Source organism: Poromitra crassiceps (assembly GCF_964638095.1).
Source record: "Poromitra crassiceps genome assembly, chromosome: 2".
Taxonomy (NCBI): domain Eukaryota; kingdom Metazoa; phylum Chordata; class Actinopteri; order Beryciformes; family Melamphaidae; genus Poromitra; species Poromitra crassiceps.
Window position 1 is genome coordinate 54,073,296 of NC_139624.1, and position 14,786 is coordinate 54,088,081.

Below are 14,786 nucleotides of genomic sequence, written 5' to 3' on the forward strand. Positions count from 1 at the left end.
GGGCCTACACCTACTCTACCAGTCAAATGTTTGGACATGCGCATTCTATATTTTTGCAATTTTTCACATTTTAGAATAACTAGAAATATTGTGTGCTTAAAAAAAAAATCAATCATTTAAGCATAAGCTTTTAGATAGAAATGGCTTTAAGATAATGAAACCCAGGTGTGTCCAAACATTTGGACAGTAGGATTTTGCTGCTTGCGGCTTGAAAACACAACTTCCAAAGTTGACCTCCTCCTATCCCTGCAGTTGCCAGAATGATTAAAAAAAACAGTAAAAAAAACTACAGCGAGGCAAAATGGCAAGCAGACTTGTCCCGAAACTAGAGTGAATCTGTTGATTTTCACCCGTCGGAAATTATTGAAGAAGAGGATGGGATGAAGAGCAAGGCGGAGTCGACCTGTTTTCTGTTGGACAGGCAGGTGTTAACAGCTGCCATCGTACCAGTTTTAGAGTGCTAGACGGCTACCGTAGCCAGTGAGGCTTTTACTGTAGATAGTTTTGGTTGTAGACGGACACACTTGCTGCCCAAAAGTTCACGCCCATAAACATCCCAACATTCTGAAATTAGAAAATCCAGGCAGAAGGCAGGCTCTCTGCGCACTCACACACACACAAGCATGTACGCACAGTCGCACGCACGCATCAGAAGATTTTCATCCAACAGCATGTCAAGTTGCATGTCAAGAGAAAAGCCAGCTAAAGATGTGAAAGGGTAGATGGGAGCCACTGGCTCCGGCACTAGCTGACAGTGTCAGACAGTCTATGGAGCTGGTGAAGGGTGCGTTCAGTGACTCATATGTATTGATGAGGTAGCGCTCCCTGTTCCTCGTGTACCGCATAATTCACCCCAGCCTGTCAGACGAGGTGCAGGGGAGCACTCGAGATGTTCCCAATTATGAGACCATTAGATTGTCTTTTCATAAGTACCCTACTTTTATGTCTCTTAATCCATGGCAATGCTTTTAAGGACACACACACACACACACACACACACACACACACACACCTTAATGATGCGAGAGTGGGATCCTATGACAGCTGATCTGCCATTGTTTTCATGGGGGGTGTTTTAGGGGGGCATGTTGGGACTCTGAAAAACATTTTTGGACTCGGTTATTTTGAGTGAAGTATGGCCTTTGATTGTAATTAATTATGACAGGGCATGCGTGATTTTAATCCATTACGCAACTGTCCATCAACTGTACATCATGTTTTAAAGTCCAGTTTCATGTGGCAACTCTGTGATAAGAACATTTTACAATAAGATATAATAGGATTTGCCCGTCAGAGGAGTCTAGACTCCTACTACTTTAGATTTGGAATTTTACATACAAGCAGTAATTAGAGGACAATAATAGAGATCCTTTATCCTTACAGGATATGAATGGTTGTCTGGCATTATACACATAGCGCTGTAAATAAATTATTACAGGCCCTCTCCAGTAAAAATAAGAATCCAGTTTGAATAGTGCCTAAATGGGTTAGTTAACACGTTCACTGCCAATGACGTGTTTTTACGTCAAACAAAATCCAACGGTTGACTGCCAATGACGTGTTTTTACGTTAAAAAAAAATAAATGTTTTTTTTTTGACGGTGGGACGTTGATCTAACCCTTTTACGTCTCCTATACCAATATTGGAGGTATTGAATGTGTATAATCTATTTTACCGACCCACTGAGTGGCGACATGTCTCTCCAGAGTAGAAAGAGGCGAGCCAAAACTGGAGGGAAAAGCGCGAGGAAGCCGTTCTCATACTGTAAAATGGATGGCGAAAACGCTTTCACTTTCGCGCTGACGCACAGCGGTGGCAACGGTGGGGGGTTCCAAGAATAGACTGGATGCACACTTTGAAACACGCACCATAAATAAGCCCAGAATCGCAAGAGCTTGATCAGAGCTCTCAACCGAAACGCCAAGAAACGAGCGAAACCCATCCAGCGAGCCCCATCCAGACTGCCAGGCAGCAGCCAGGCAGCAGCAACTCGTTTGTCACAGACCCGCTGCAGAGCCAAGGAGGGCGGAGGAGAACGCCCACGGAGGGAGGAGTTGGAAGCAGAGGGGGGTTTCCTGCTGTTATGGAGGAAATTACTGTTCAAAACTATTGTTTAGATGTCTGACGTCTTACTGATGCCAAAAATGAATGGTTAAAGTGACTGTTCTATCGAATTTCACAAAAAGCCGTTTATCTCAGAATATTTTTTCAGACGCTGAAACCATGCTGTATTCAACTGCTAATGCTTACATAACTACTAACTCTACAAACTAACTCTTTTAGACAGAGAAAGCACACATTCTATTAGTTCTTTTGAGATATTGTGTGTTCACAAAATCCTAACAGAAACGAATCATCGGCTCTTGAAAGATGAGCCAAAATCCTCAAAAAAAAACCTTGGCAGAAGCTAACTACAGTATTGAAAAACGGCTGGCAGTGAATGTGTTAAAGAGGACATGAAATGTTTGATCATATGACTCTAGTTCATTTGCAGTTCACCTCAGACAAGACAGGACACTGCTTTCAAGTCTGAAATTTACCTAGTTGATTTCAGCTTTTCGCCAACAAATTCCTCATTTGTAACATGTTTACTCATTGGCTATTAAACTAATCTTGAATCTTGACTAGGGCGCTGCTAGATGATGTCACTAGGTTGACAGTACAGTAGTAAGGATTTTGAATGTTTTCATGAATCAAAACAACCACAAACCATGTCAGAAACACAACAGCATGCTATGAGCCTGTTAGAATTCAAAATGTTTAATACCAACACTTAACTAGCCTGTACTCCACTACTCTCCTCTACTGTACTGTACTGTACTTTCGGTTGTTCACCCATTCCCGCTCCACAGAACACATCACACCCATCCTCCAACACCTTCACTGGCTTCCAATTCAGCACCAAATCCATTTCAAAATCCTCCTCATCACTTACAAAGCTGTCAATAATCTCGCCCCCTCATACCTGACAGATCTCCTCCATCGCCACTCCCCCACTCGCCACCTCCGATCTGCCGATGCCAACCTTCTCACACCCATCACCAAGACCAAGTACGGCACCTTGGGGGACAGAGCATTTGCTGCCCCAACCCTATGGAATTCCCTGCCCCCTAACATCTGAAACTCAACTCTCACGTTTACAATGAAAGCGTACAATATCTGACTTTCACCTCCACCATCCTCTTTCACTCTGTAACCTCTATATTTATATTTGTTCTGTATCTGTGTACGTTTATGTTATATGGTTATTTGTTTTCGTGTAAAGCGTATTCAGAAAAGCGCTTTATAAGTCCTATCTATTATTACTGTACCGTCAACCTGACATCATCGAGCAGCGCCATACTTGGCGAAAAGGTGATGTGTTTTTATTTTTTATCTTTCTAGCAAATCGAGGTAAATTTCACACTTGAAAGCAGTGTCCTGTCTTGTCTGAGCTGAAATGCAAATTAACTAGTCATCATGATTAAATGTTTCATGTCCTCTTTAAAGTGCATTCCTCATCCCCTATCATCTGTATAGGGAATACAAATCCCTTAGAGATGTTCAATCAAAGTGAAGACAAGAGATAAAGAGGTAAGGAGTGAAGGAAGAAATGAGGCAAGGGAAGAGAGGAGAGAGGGAAGATGAGGAAATGGAAGATTAGGAAGAGGGGAGAGAGGGAAGAGGAGGAGGAAATGGAAGATTAGGAAGAGAGGAGAGAGGGAAGAGGAGGAGGAAGTGGAAGATTAGGAAGAGAGGAGAGAGGGAAGAGGAGGAAGTGGAAGATTAGGAAGAGAGGATAGAGGGAAGAGGAAGAAGAAGTGGAAGATTAGGAAGAGAGGAGAGAGGGAAGAGGAGGAAGTGGAAGATTAGGAAGAGGGAAGAGAGGGAAGAGGAAGAGGAAATGGAAGATTAGGAAGAGAGGAGAGAAGGAAGAGGAGGAGGAAGTGGAAGATTAGGAAGAGAGGAGAGAGGGAAGAGGAGGAGGAAGTGGAAGATTAGGAAGAGAGGAGAGAGGGAAGAGGAGGAAGTGGAAGATTAGGAAGAGGGGAGAGAGGGAAGAGGAAGAGGAAATGGAAGATTAGGAAGAGAGGAGAGAGGGAAGAGGAGGAGGAAATGGAAGATTAGGAAGAGAGGAGAGAGGGTAGAGGAGGAGGAAGTGGAAGAGGAGAGAGAGAAGAGGAGGAGGAAATGGAAGATTAGGCCCTGAATAATCCATCACAATTTTGTTCCCTTGATAAATCCACTGAGCAGCACTGAACATCCACACATCACTTCAGTCTGAACGACAAGGCCCCTGGCACAGTCAGGCAACTGCTCTCCCAAAACGGCTGAGGATTCCACATGTGGTTTTCTTGATCAGCAGTTCCCAACCCTTTACAACTCAAGGCCCACTTGAAAATCTCAAAAATGTTGCGGCTCACATCCGACCGTATGGAGGCCAAATAATGTGTTCACAGAGCACTTTTTATTTTAACTCATTGAGTGCCAGCCACTTTTGGAGAACGGACGCTCCCAGTGCCAGAGTTTCAGAGCGTTTTCAGTGATTTCTCGAGGCCCACAGAATATTGTGTGATATTACTATGTAAACACCGAACACGCACAAAGAACGAGGAGACTCTCTTCTATCATCAGCAAAAAAAAGTTTATTGATATCATTTTCCGTTCTTTAGTTATGAGCCGGAGAAGATAGGTTGTTTTGAGCAAAAAGAGACGTTTCAAATTAGAAGCTGAGATAATTAGCCTTTTGTGAAATGAAGCATTTCAAGCACATGACTGACTCTGAAGCTAATATTTTTTCTGATGTAGTCACACCTCAAAAATAATTTCCTTCAATAAAACAGTGAAAACAAAGGAATTTTGTTTGGCAAAATAATATTTTTTAGCTGCAACCAGCAGCGCTGGCCCCTGCGTGCGCTGCTGGTTGCAGCTTCTTGCTGGTCTTGATTTACTGCTGGTGGGCATCAGATATTCTAGCTTGCGTTTGCCAATCCTGTCCTGCTGTCTGGGTCTGTCTGGGTCAGTGTTGTTTGCTGCCCTGCGTGCCCCACCCCGCTCAACTGCAAACCCCACCTCCGTGGGTGTGTCTCTGATGGCTCTGGTGGCTCTGTGCTGCCTTTGCTCTGCACTGAAAAGTGCGCTACATCCAGCTTTTTTACAGCGTTCCGCGTGTATTTGTCACCGCTCCCATGCTTCCAGTTGAGAATAATAACAACTCCACAACTAATCATGCGGATGGGCTATCGCAGCGGACACGGAGGGGCTCAATTGTGGCAGGAGATTGGCTGCTGGCTGCAGGCAGAGCTAACGTTATGCTTCATGCATATCGATGCATACGGATGCCATTTCCGTTTCCCCATGACTTCTTCTCTGTTTTTTCCTCGCCTTTCTGTAATCTGGAGAGCACTGTCGCCACCTATTGGGTCTGTAAAATAGCTTTTACACATTCAACATCCACCATACTTTCACAGGAGATGGATCTGGCTTTGATCCACGTCCCACCGTCAAAAAACGCAATTGACGACTTTAGTCGTCATTGGCACTGAACGTTACTATTTGAATTGACGACTAAAGTCGTCATTGGCACTCAATGAGTTAATGATAAAAGGAGTTGTCCATCAGCACCACACAGAAATGAGAAACTAAAAGTGAGGGGCTGTCTGCAATAGGCTAATTAACAAATAACTCATTACAAATGACTAACAGTATCATTCAACCATGGAGAAATGCATTATCATACATAATAATAATAACAACAAAGAAACATCCCACCAGTGGGCCCTGGACCACAGGTTGTGGCTGTTCTTGATGGTCAATTGCTCTTCTCCTGTATCTACTAATCATTAGATTAGATTAGATTACATTACATTACATTAAACTTTAATGATCCCCGTACACAGACTGGGTTGTTTCAACGGCTTATAATATGATACAACAAAGAATAATGAGAATTGAGCAAATAATGGTCGTGATCCAGAGACAGGTCGTTTAATGCGAGGGGCCGCTTCCCAACATTGCACGCCTATGGGCGTGCCTCTTGGATGAACGCCAACAATGTTGGACGAATTGGACAAACACTTTCACTCGTGGGCTGTCCTTCACCAGTTTGAAGGGTTGGGAAAACATGGCGGCTCGTTTCAAAGTTTCTCTTCAACTAGGAAAATGGCTCAGCGAATAATGTGTTTCTGAAAACATTTGATGCATACATAGGCCATGCGGTGTCTCTGCACGCACCTCATTTGCATAATGCATCATTTCGGAATGCCCCGCCTCGCTACCAAAATGCATTGCACGCTGCCTACATTGACAATGAATGGGCAACGTGGACGGTATTAGAAGTGACGCAGGTGACAAATCAAACTTACTATTATTAAGTAGAATTATACTGTATGAACGAAAAAATTAAACCGCAGTCATCCCCCACAAATGATGCAGTCCACCAATCACATAACAAATGAGTGTAATTTTGAAAATGTTCCATTAAAATCCTGTTAGTGGCGTCTGGGCTCTGAAACTTACAGCATATGTGCAGGGTGTGCAAGATAACAGCAGTAGAACGTGCTGAGATCAACAAAAAAAATGAAGGGAAAATCAGAAAATATGTATGATATGAAACATGAGAATATATTTTTGCAAACAATTACAGGCAACAGTAAACATGTCTTGCCCAGCAGATGACAGTGACACAATGACCCTTCTGGGCCAATCAGTAACAATTGATTGGTTTGACATGTCATTGTAGCGGCCCCCCTTAAAATGGTGGAACACAAGTTACATCAAAATGCAATCAGTGGTGTCTAAGATATTGTGTGTGACGGACAGACAGGCAAACAAACAAACAAAATGTACGCATCCATAAACAAATAAATGTAAAATTAAAATTGCCCTCCCTACTCTCTCTGCATCCCCCTACTGCCTCGATAATTCTGCACAAAGTTCGTCACCTACAGTAAGCTAATTGCCAGAAGGAGAAATGCTGTGTGGAATAGCAATCGTGTGCTAACGTCATTAATATTTACAAGTCCTCTGGAGCCACAATACAGCGCTGCATATGAAAAAAAACACACATTTGCATTTAAATGTCAAGACTCCGCTGTGTACGGATTACAGAGGACAAATTCATAGGTGTTCTTACATGTGTATAGTACGTACAGACGAACACACACTAACAGACGCGCCTAGTGCACACACACACACAAACAGACACACACACACACACACACACACACACACACACACAATACATTATCTATAAATACAAACTGTGGAAATCGCTAATCTTATTTGTCCTGTGTAAATATTAGGAACACAAAAACCTAATTACACCGTCATTTATGCATACGCAAACACGCCAAAGAAATGTTCCCGTTATCTCTCTCTGTCACCTGTGTGTGCACAAACACACACACACATGCACGAACACACATACACACACACGCACGCACGCACACACACACACACACACACACACACACACACACACACACACACACACACACACACACACACACACACACACACACACACACACGCCTGACCAGTGATTAGCTCCCCTGAAGCATTCTGGGAGTTGAATGTGTTGCTTGAGTTGTGTTGTACTACCCTTTCACCTCTGTAGTATCTCTCTCTATTGGAACTCTTATCCCTCTTACTGCTATGCTATCTCTTCTCCTTTTCCTGTTTACCTGAAGGACCACACACACACACACACACACACAGCAAATTACCATGTACTCAAGGGCAGAGCGTGTGCACCACTCTATACGGTACAACGTATTTGACAGAGAGTAGGGTGTGTGTGTGTGTGTGTGTGTGTGTGTGTGTGTGTGTGTGTGTGTGTGTGTGTGTGTGTGTGTGTGTGTGTGTGTGAGAAGCACAAGGTCAGGTTGTCGAGTATACAGGGGATAGAGCCATTAAAAACGACTGACTCTATGGACAGAGAGAGAGACACACACACACACACACACACACACACACACACACACACACACACACACACACACACAGGGATGGAGAGAGAGATGGCGGGTGAGAGAGACATGGAGAGAGAGAGACACAGACAGACAGACAGGGATGGAAAGAGAGCTAGAGACAGGGAGAGAGAGAGACTGTGAGAGAGACAGAGCGAGAGAGACAAGGAGAGAGATACAGGGAGAGAGAGACACAGGGAAAGAGAGACAGGGAGAGCGACAGGGAGAGAGAAAGACTGTGAGAGACTGAGCGAGAGAGAGACAGATAGAGAGAGATACAGGGAGAGAGAGACACAGGGAAAGAGAGACAGGGAGAGAGACAGGGAGAGAGCAAGACTGTGAGAGACTGAGCGAGAGAGACAAGGAGAGAGAGACAGGGAGAGAGATACACAGGGAAAGAGAGACAGGGAGAGAGAGAGACTGGGAGAGAGATACAGGGAGAGAGAGACACAGGGAAAGAGAGACAGGGAGAGAGAGAGACTGGGAGAGAGATACAGGGAGAGAGAGACACAGGGAAAGAGAGACACAGGGAAAGAGAGACAGGGAGAGAGAGAGCTAATGGGGAAGTGTGAGTAAGTGTATACTGTATGACAGTGCGAGAAGGAAAGACTAAAAATAGAGAGGAAGAACCAGTGGTAGAAAAATAAGTGAAATGCGGCAAGAAAACACATTTGGGGACACTGACGTGTGTGTGTGTGTGTGTGTGTGTGTGTGTGTGCGTGTGTGTGTGTGTGTGTGTGTGTGTGTGTGTGTGTGTGTGTGTGTGTGTGTGTGCGCGCGCGCATGCGTGCATGTGCACATGTGTGCACAGTGCTCTGATGCACCTCTGCTCATGAGATTTGTCAATGGCGGACATCCCACGCCTGACATGTTATGAATATCTGCGTTGCCTGGCAACCATGCCAACCTCTGCATGTCTCTTTCTCTCTCTCTCTCTCTCGCTCTCTCTCTCTCTCTCTCTCTCTCTCTCTCTCTCTCTCTATCTGCATTTCATGTTTCATAGGTCTTTGGCCATACAACTCCACATTTATGAAAAAATGACATGGACTTTAATCCATTCTAAGATCTATTCTAGCTCGCCAATCACGCCAAACTCAAGGCTTCAAAACAGGAGTCCACAAAACAACAGGTGAGGTCACGGTAGCTGCGTCCATATTTCTATACAGTCTATGATTAATACTAGCACACACAGACACACAGACACACACACACACACACACACACACACAGACACACACACACACACACACACACACACACACACACACACACACACACACACATCCAGGTGCGCTCAGCCAGTCAGTCAGTCAGTCAGCTGGCCTGCCAGGAGACAAGACAGAGTGTGTGTTGTTTTGTAAATGTCCTGCTGTTTGAGCCAGGCCAAATCCCAAAACTAAACACGCTCATGTGCACACACTTAAGCACAATTATATACACACCATGGGGGGGAGGGGGGGGGGGGGGCAGCTGGGGCAGAGGGAGGGAGGAGCCTACAGCTGCTGCAATGAAGCAGGAATACTAGAAGCTAGGGGAGGATTTGGATCAACTTACTTTTTTGTCAACGTGTGATGCTTTAAACCAAAATAGCAAATGGATGAGAGGACAATACCTAATGTTGGTGAGTGCAGCTTCCTCTAGACGGAGCACTGCTCTCTCCACTGTTTAGGGACAGCTTGGATCAGGACAGCAGAATTTGATCTATATCACATTCTGTTGATACATCTGGTTTTATGGGTATATGGAGGGACATTGATATCTGATAGCCAGCAGGAGTTCCTCCTGCTTGGAAAGCTTAGTCTAACAAAATGAACTGAGGTCAACCCGCAGTCGGGACTGATGCTCATATTTATCTTTTTATTCCTGTGTTCTTTCTTACCTTATGAAGACAGAGCTTATTAGCAAAACTAGAAATCCGTACGCAAATTGGAAACTCTGGAGAGGATGTGCCATGGGCACACTTTTTGGGGGTGTGACCAAACTCATGCCAAATCCTGTGTTTAGCTTTGCTCTTCTCAGTGACTCTATGTAGGCAATTGTGATTCTTCTTCTTCTTCTTCTGTGGTGTTTTATGGCATTGGCATCCTTTATGTTGCATTACCGCCTCCTTCTGGATTTATCTTCCACTGTTTCCCTACATTGTGTCCCTCTCGATTCTGTCAGGCAATTGTGATGTCACCAGTGATGTCACTTGAGCAATTGACTCAATCAACTGTGATGTATTCAGTGATGTCACTCGTCACTACTTATTAGAGTAGTATAAGATTATGGCAAAGATTGCAGACAAATCCATAGGTAAAGTTTCAGATTTGGAGGAATAGCATGATCCTCTCCTGTGCTACTGTACGTATGTCCTGCCAGTGAAAGACCTCGCTGTCAGGTGAAAAGACATGTACAGTATCAGCGGAAGCACGTTCTAGTCTACAACTCTCCCCAGATTGGAGAGGGGGTGGAGCAACGATCAGGACAGCAGGAGGAATTGGCCAAGTACAATTGGGGAGAAAATGTGGGGGGGAAACAAAAACACTGGATCAAACAAAAGATACAGGAAGAGAGAGGATGAGCGCAGATGAAAGACAGGCAGCACTAAAGCACCAGGTATGAAAGCGAGGGAGCGGAACAAAGGCAGATATCGAACCAACGATCCAGAGCTGCCATGTGAGTGACGGCTCATTCACTGTGTTCCCAAGGTAACCAATGAAAGTATTCACTCAGAACAATGGCAATATTCACCACTAGCCTATCACTTCACAGTAGGGGAAGCACTGTGTATGTGTGTGCACGTGCGTGCTGCATTACAGTATGTGTTGATTATAAAGTTATATGATGTGTCTGTGTGTGTGTGTGTGTGTGTGTGTGTGTGTGTGTGTGTGTGTGTGTGTTCTTGTACAGCTTTCTTAGTGAGAACCAAATTGAGTTTTATACCTGGGAAGTGAGGACATTTTAGGAAAGTAAGGACCTTTTGGCCTTTCTCAAACACCTTCAAGAGACTGTTTGAAGGTACTGTGAGACTTGGTTTTAAGGGTTAGGTTAGAATTGGGTTTAGGTTAGGCGCTAACCTGTGTGCGTGTGTGTGTGTGTACAGTATGTGTGCTTTATAAACATTCCACTGTGAAGCCGAGCATGTTCAGTCTGTGTAGTGACGATTCAGATGTGTTCTCTAATATTTCAGCTAACACCCCTGATGTCGTTGTCAATGAAATTCGTAGAAAGGTGTTTGTTCTATCTACAGGTTGGCTGTATCTTTGACCACAGCCTGGAGGAGGCCTTCCTAACCAAGATGATGAAATATCAACAGCTGGAGCAGACCATTTCACAGCTGGGCTACAGATGTAGGCCTCTATCTTCCGACAGGCGCTATCCCTAAATAGCGCTTTGCGCACTGTTTGCGCGTGCCTTAAGGCACGGAAGATATCATTCCGCCTTGCGCCGTCCGCCAGGTGTTCTGCCGAGTTTTGCTCCCCCGCCGAGCAGCAAAAAAAACATCCCCAACTCCCGGGAGCTACTTGTAATGATGTATACAGAAATGTAACTGTTTCAAAGTGATATAATTGTCTGGTAGACGTGACCTCCCTGATTTCTAAGTTAAAACAGCCCCGAAATATGTTGGGGATGCAATTCTCGGCGGGCATGCGGAAACGTTCATGGCACCTGTCGCAAGCGCAAATTAGAGCTGTGCCAATTCTGACAAAAATCATCTGCTCCCCAAAATGCCTGCGCAAACGGGATTTGGACAGTCTTAACTACCAGAATTATTCACAGGCGTAGCCAGGCAAGGCTGGGGATTACGTCAATGAAAACCAATCACATTATTATTGTTTATTATTATTATTATTATTTTATCGCTTATTGACAGATCGTCTGTGGTGCCAATGACCCTTATGAAGGTAAATAGCCATTGTCCCACAAGTGTTCTCAATTCATTTCCCTCTTTGCGATGGGATAAAAGTTTCTCAGTGAGTTATAGTTGATTGCCTCACTGAATTATCTGCTAATACCCAATTTTTGCAGCATAATTTGATGTCTTGGCGTGGCAAGGCTGTGTGTAATGAAATATCCAAAAGGAATTCCACTTTCCACTCGCAAATACCTCTCTGCGCTGGGAGCGCAGCCGTAATCTCCGTGCAGAGCACCCAGCACAGAGAGGTATTTGCGCGTAAGAGGTCCTTTTCAAAGCTCTTAGCCCAAAATAATTGCGCGCTGCTGACAATAGGGTAACGCCATCTATCCAACATTTTAGCTCTGAAATGCCTGCTTTGGCATGGGGCAGCCAATGCCCAGTACAATTATCACAGGCATGCGCTTGTGTCCGCCCCCAATTTGCATTGCGCATGGCGTTAAACGAGCGCAAACGCAAAATTAGCGCTTTTGGGAAGATAGAAGCCGTAGACTTTTAGTTTTCATATTTGGTAGCCTGGGTCATGTCCATAAGCTGGTTGTGAGAGGTCTCCAGATGGCTGGTCTACCTAAGAGAAGGGCCAAGCAGTTAGCAAGGTATTGTTCAATATCTGCTATTATTGGTAGCCACTCAATATTGAGGAGCCGCTGCTTTTTGTACCCATGAAGTGGATACAGTATAACTGTATCTATCGATCCTGTATGTTATTATCCTTTGTGCATTAATGTGGTCGCCAATTAGGCACTAATGTAACTGACTGACTCCCAACATCTAATTGCATTATTAGTGTTTATGTCCTTTGTACTTTGTATCCATGTGGACATAAGTAATTTAAATGTGTCTGCGTGTGTACAGTGTGTGTGTGTGTGTGTGTGTGTGTGTGTGTGTGTGTGTGTGTGTGTGTGTGTGTACTGTACCTGGGAAAGGCTGGAGAAGCCCAGGTTGCGGCAGCCATTGCAGGGTGTGAGCGCCTCCCAGAATCCTGTGGGGCCGCAGCTCTTCTCTGCCTCATCCTCCTCCTGCGCCGGAGCGAGCGGCGGGCTGGGCCGCTGTACGCATGCACGCATGCACGCACACACACACACACACACACACACACACACACACACACACACACACACACACTTTTCAATCAGTAATGCACACCCTGATCCAGACTAATGATCTATACCTGGGACCAGATCTATATATAGGATCCATACAGATCTACATGACATCACATTGTCATTTTTAGGCATCGAGCCGACCCCGACATTCAAGCTTCAGTTCCTAGATCTCAAACATCAAAAGTAACCAGTATTAACTCATTGAGTGCCAGCCACTTTTGGAGAACGGACGCTCCCAGTGCCAGAGTTTTCAGAGCGTTTTCAGTGATTTCTCGAGGCCCACAGAATATTGTGTGATATTACTATGTAAACACCGAACACGCACAAAGAACGAACTGGCTCTATTGTATCATCAGCAAAAAAAAGTTTATTGATACCATTTTCCGTTCTTTAGTTATGAGCCGGAGAAGATAGGTCGTTTTGAGCAAATACAGCCTTTTCAAATTATTAGCTGAGATATTCCGCCTTTTGTGAAATGCAGCATTTCAAGCACATTCACTGAGTCTGAAGATAATATTTTCTGATGTAGTGACGTGGTGTAGTTGTGTGATGCCCTGCGTGCCCCACCCCCCTCTCCCCCCCTCCCCTCCCCTCCTCAGCTGCAAACTCCTCCCCACACTACACAGCCTCACGCACCCACTCTATTTTCGGAGTGCTCCGTTTGTGTGTGCCGGGCGGCTCCCAGCGCGATAGAGAAGAGCCAAACCGGACTGCTGAATGGTTTGGCGTCGGGTGCTGCTTTTCTGGTGGCTAATCGTGTGGAGAAACTATACAGACAGACAGACAGAGACAGAGGGGCTCAGTTGTGTGCGCGGATTGACTCATGTTCGCAGCCAACGTCAGCTCCAGACAGAGCAATCTATATGGCTCTGGCTGCAGCATGCATCGGTTTCTCTTTGATCACAGCTTTTTCCTCCTGTTTCTCAGGACCTGTCTCTAATCTGGAGAGCACTGTCGCCACCTAATGGGTTTGTAAAATAGGTTATAGACCTCCAATAGCTACAATATTTGTACAGGAGATGCAGAAGGCTTTGATCGACGTCCCACCGTCAAAAAACGCATTGGACGTCGAAAGACGTCCTTGGCACTCTACGTCACTATTTAATTGGATGTCGAAAGACGTCCATGGCACTCAATGAGTTAAGGAGTGCAAAGGTGCCCTAAAGTGCCCCAACAACATTCATCTGACCCTTGAAAAGCACTGGGCAATGAAATAGAATAAATGCTAAGAAGAGAGATAGACGGGCAATTTTCTGAGCAATTAGAGCAAGACGAGGATATGATTGAGTGGAGAGAAAGTGAAGTGAGAAGATTTTGAAAAGAGTTTTCAGACTATGCAAGGGACAAACAGTAAAGATGCAGACGCCAGACAGATACAGTACAGACTGTAAGATTTTAGCAATCGTATAAGTTTATTATTGCAAGCCCCACTTTGCGACGTTGGATCTACATGTAATAAACTTGGGTAGGACAGGTTTCATGTTTGTACACTGTACGATGGTGACACCTACTGGCTACGATGCACGTCTCTCCATCAATACCTGTCAATCCAATCAGCAGTCAATAATCAAACGTCAGCAGCTCGCGTCGCAGCTACGCATCAATCAATGTGCGCCAGTTATCTGCTAGAAATGTCAACAATGAACTGACAAAGCTTAGCAAGAATGGAGCCTTTGGAAAGTGGAATTTATGTGTCTGGAAAAACATCCAAAGAGGAGGAGGAGAATGTGGACGCGGTCGTGGCCAATTTTGCGAGAGGTAATGTCAACTATTTATTAGCCTACTAGCATTTAACGTCTATAGCCTACTGATATGATCATGCAGAATTTCTGT

The 14,786-nt window shown here is 44.8% G+C and overlaps 1 protein-coding gene across 2 annotated transcripts in view; it reads right to left on the bottom strand.

Annotated features, from left to right (window-relative positions):
* anks1b (ankyrin repeat and sterile alpha motif domain containing 1B) overlaps positions 1–14,786 on the bottom strand; it is a gene marked incomplete at its 5' end in the record, with an annotated part of 585,526 nt that overhangs the window by 315,724 nt on the left and 255,016 nt on the right. For both annotated transcript variants that reach the window (XM_083655335.1, XM_083655334.1), the window contains one exon: positions 12,765–12,896. In XM_083655335.1, the coding sequence (XP_083511461.1) occupies positions 12,765–12,896 (132 nt within the window). The remainder of the gene's footprint in view (positions 1–12,764; positions 12,897–14,786) is intronic.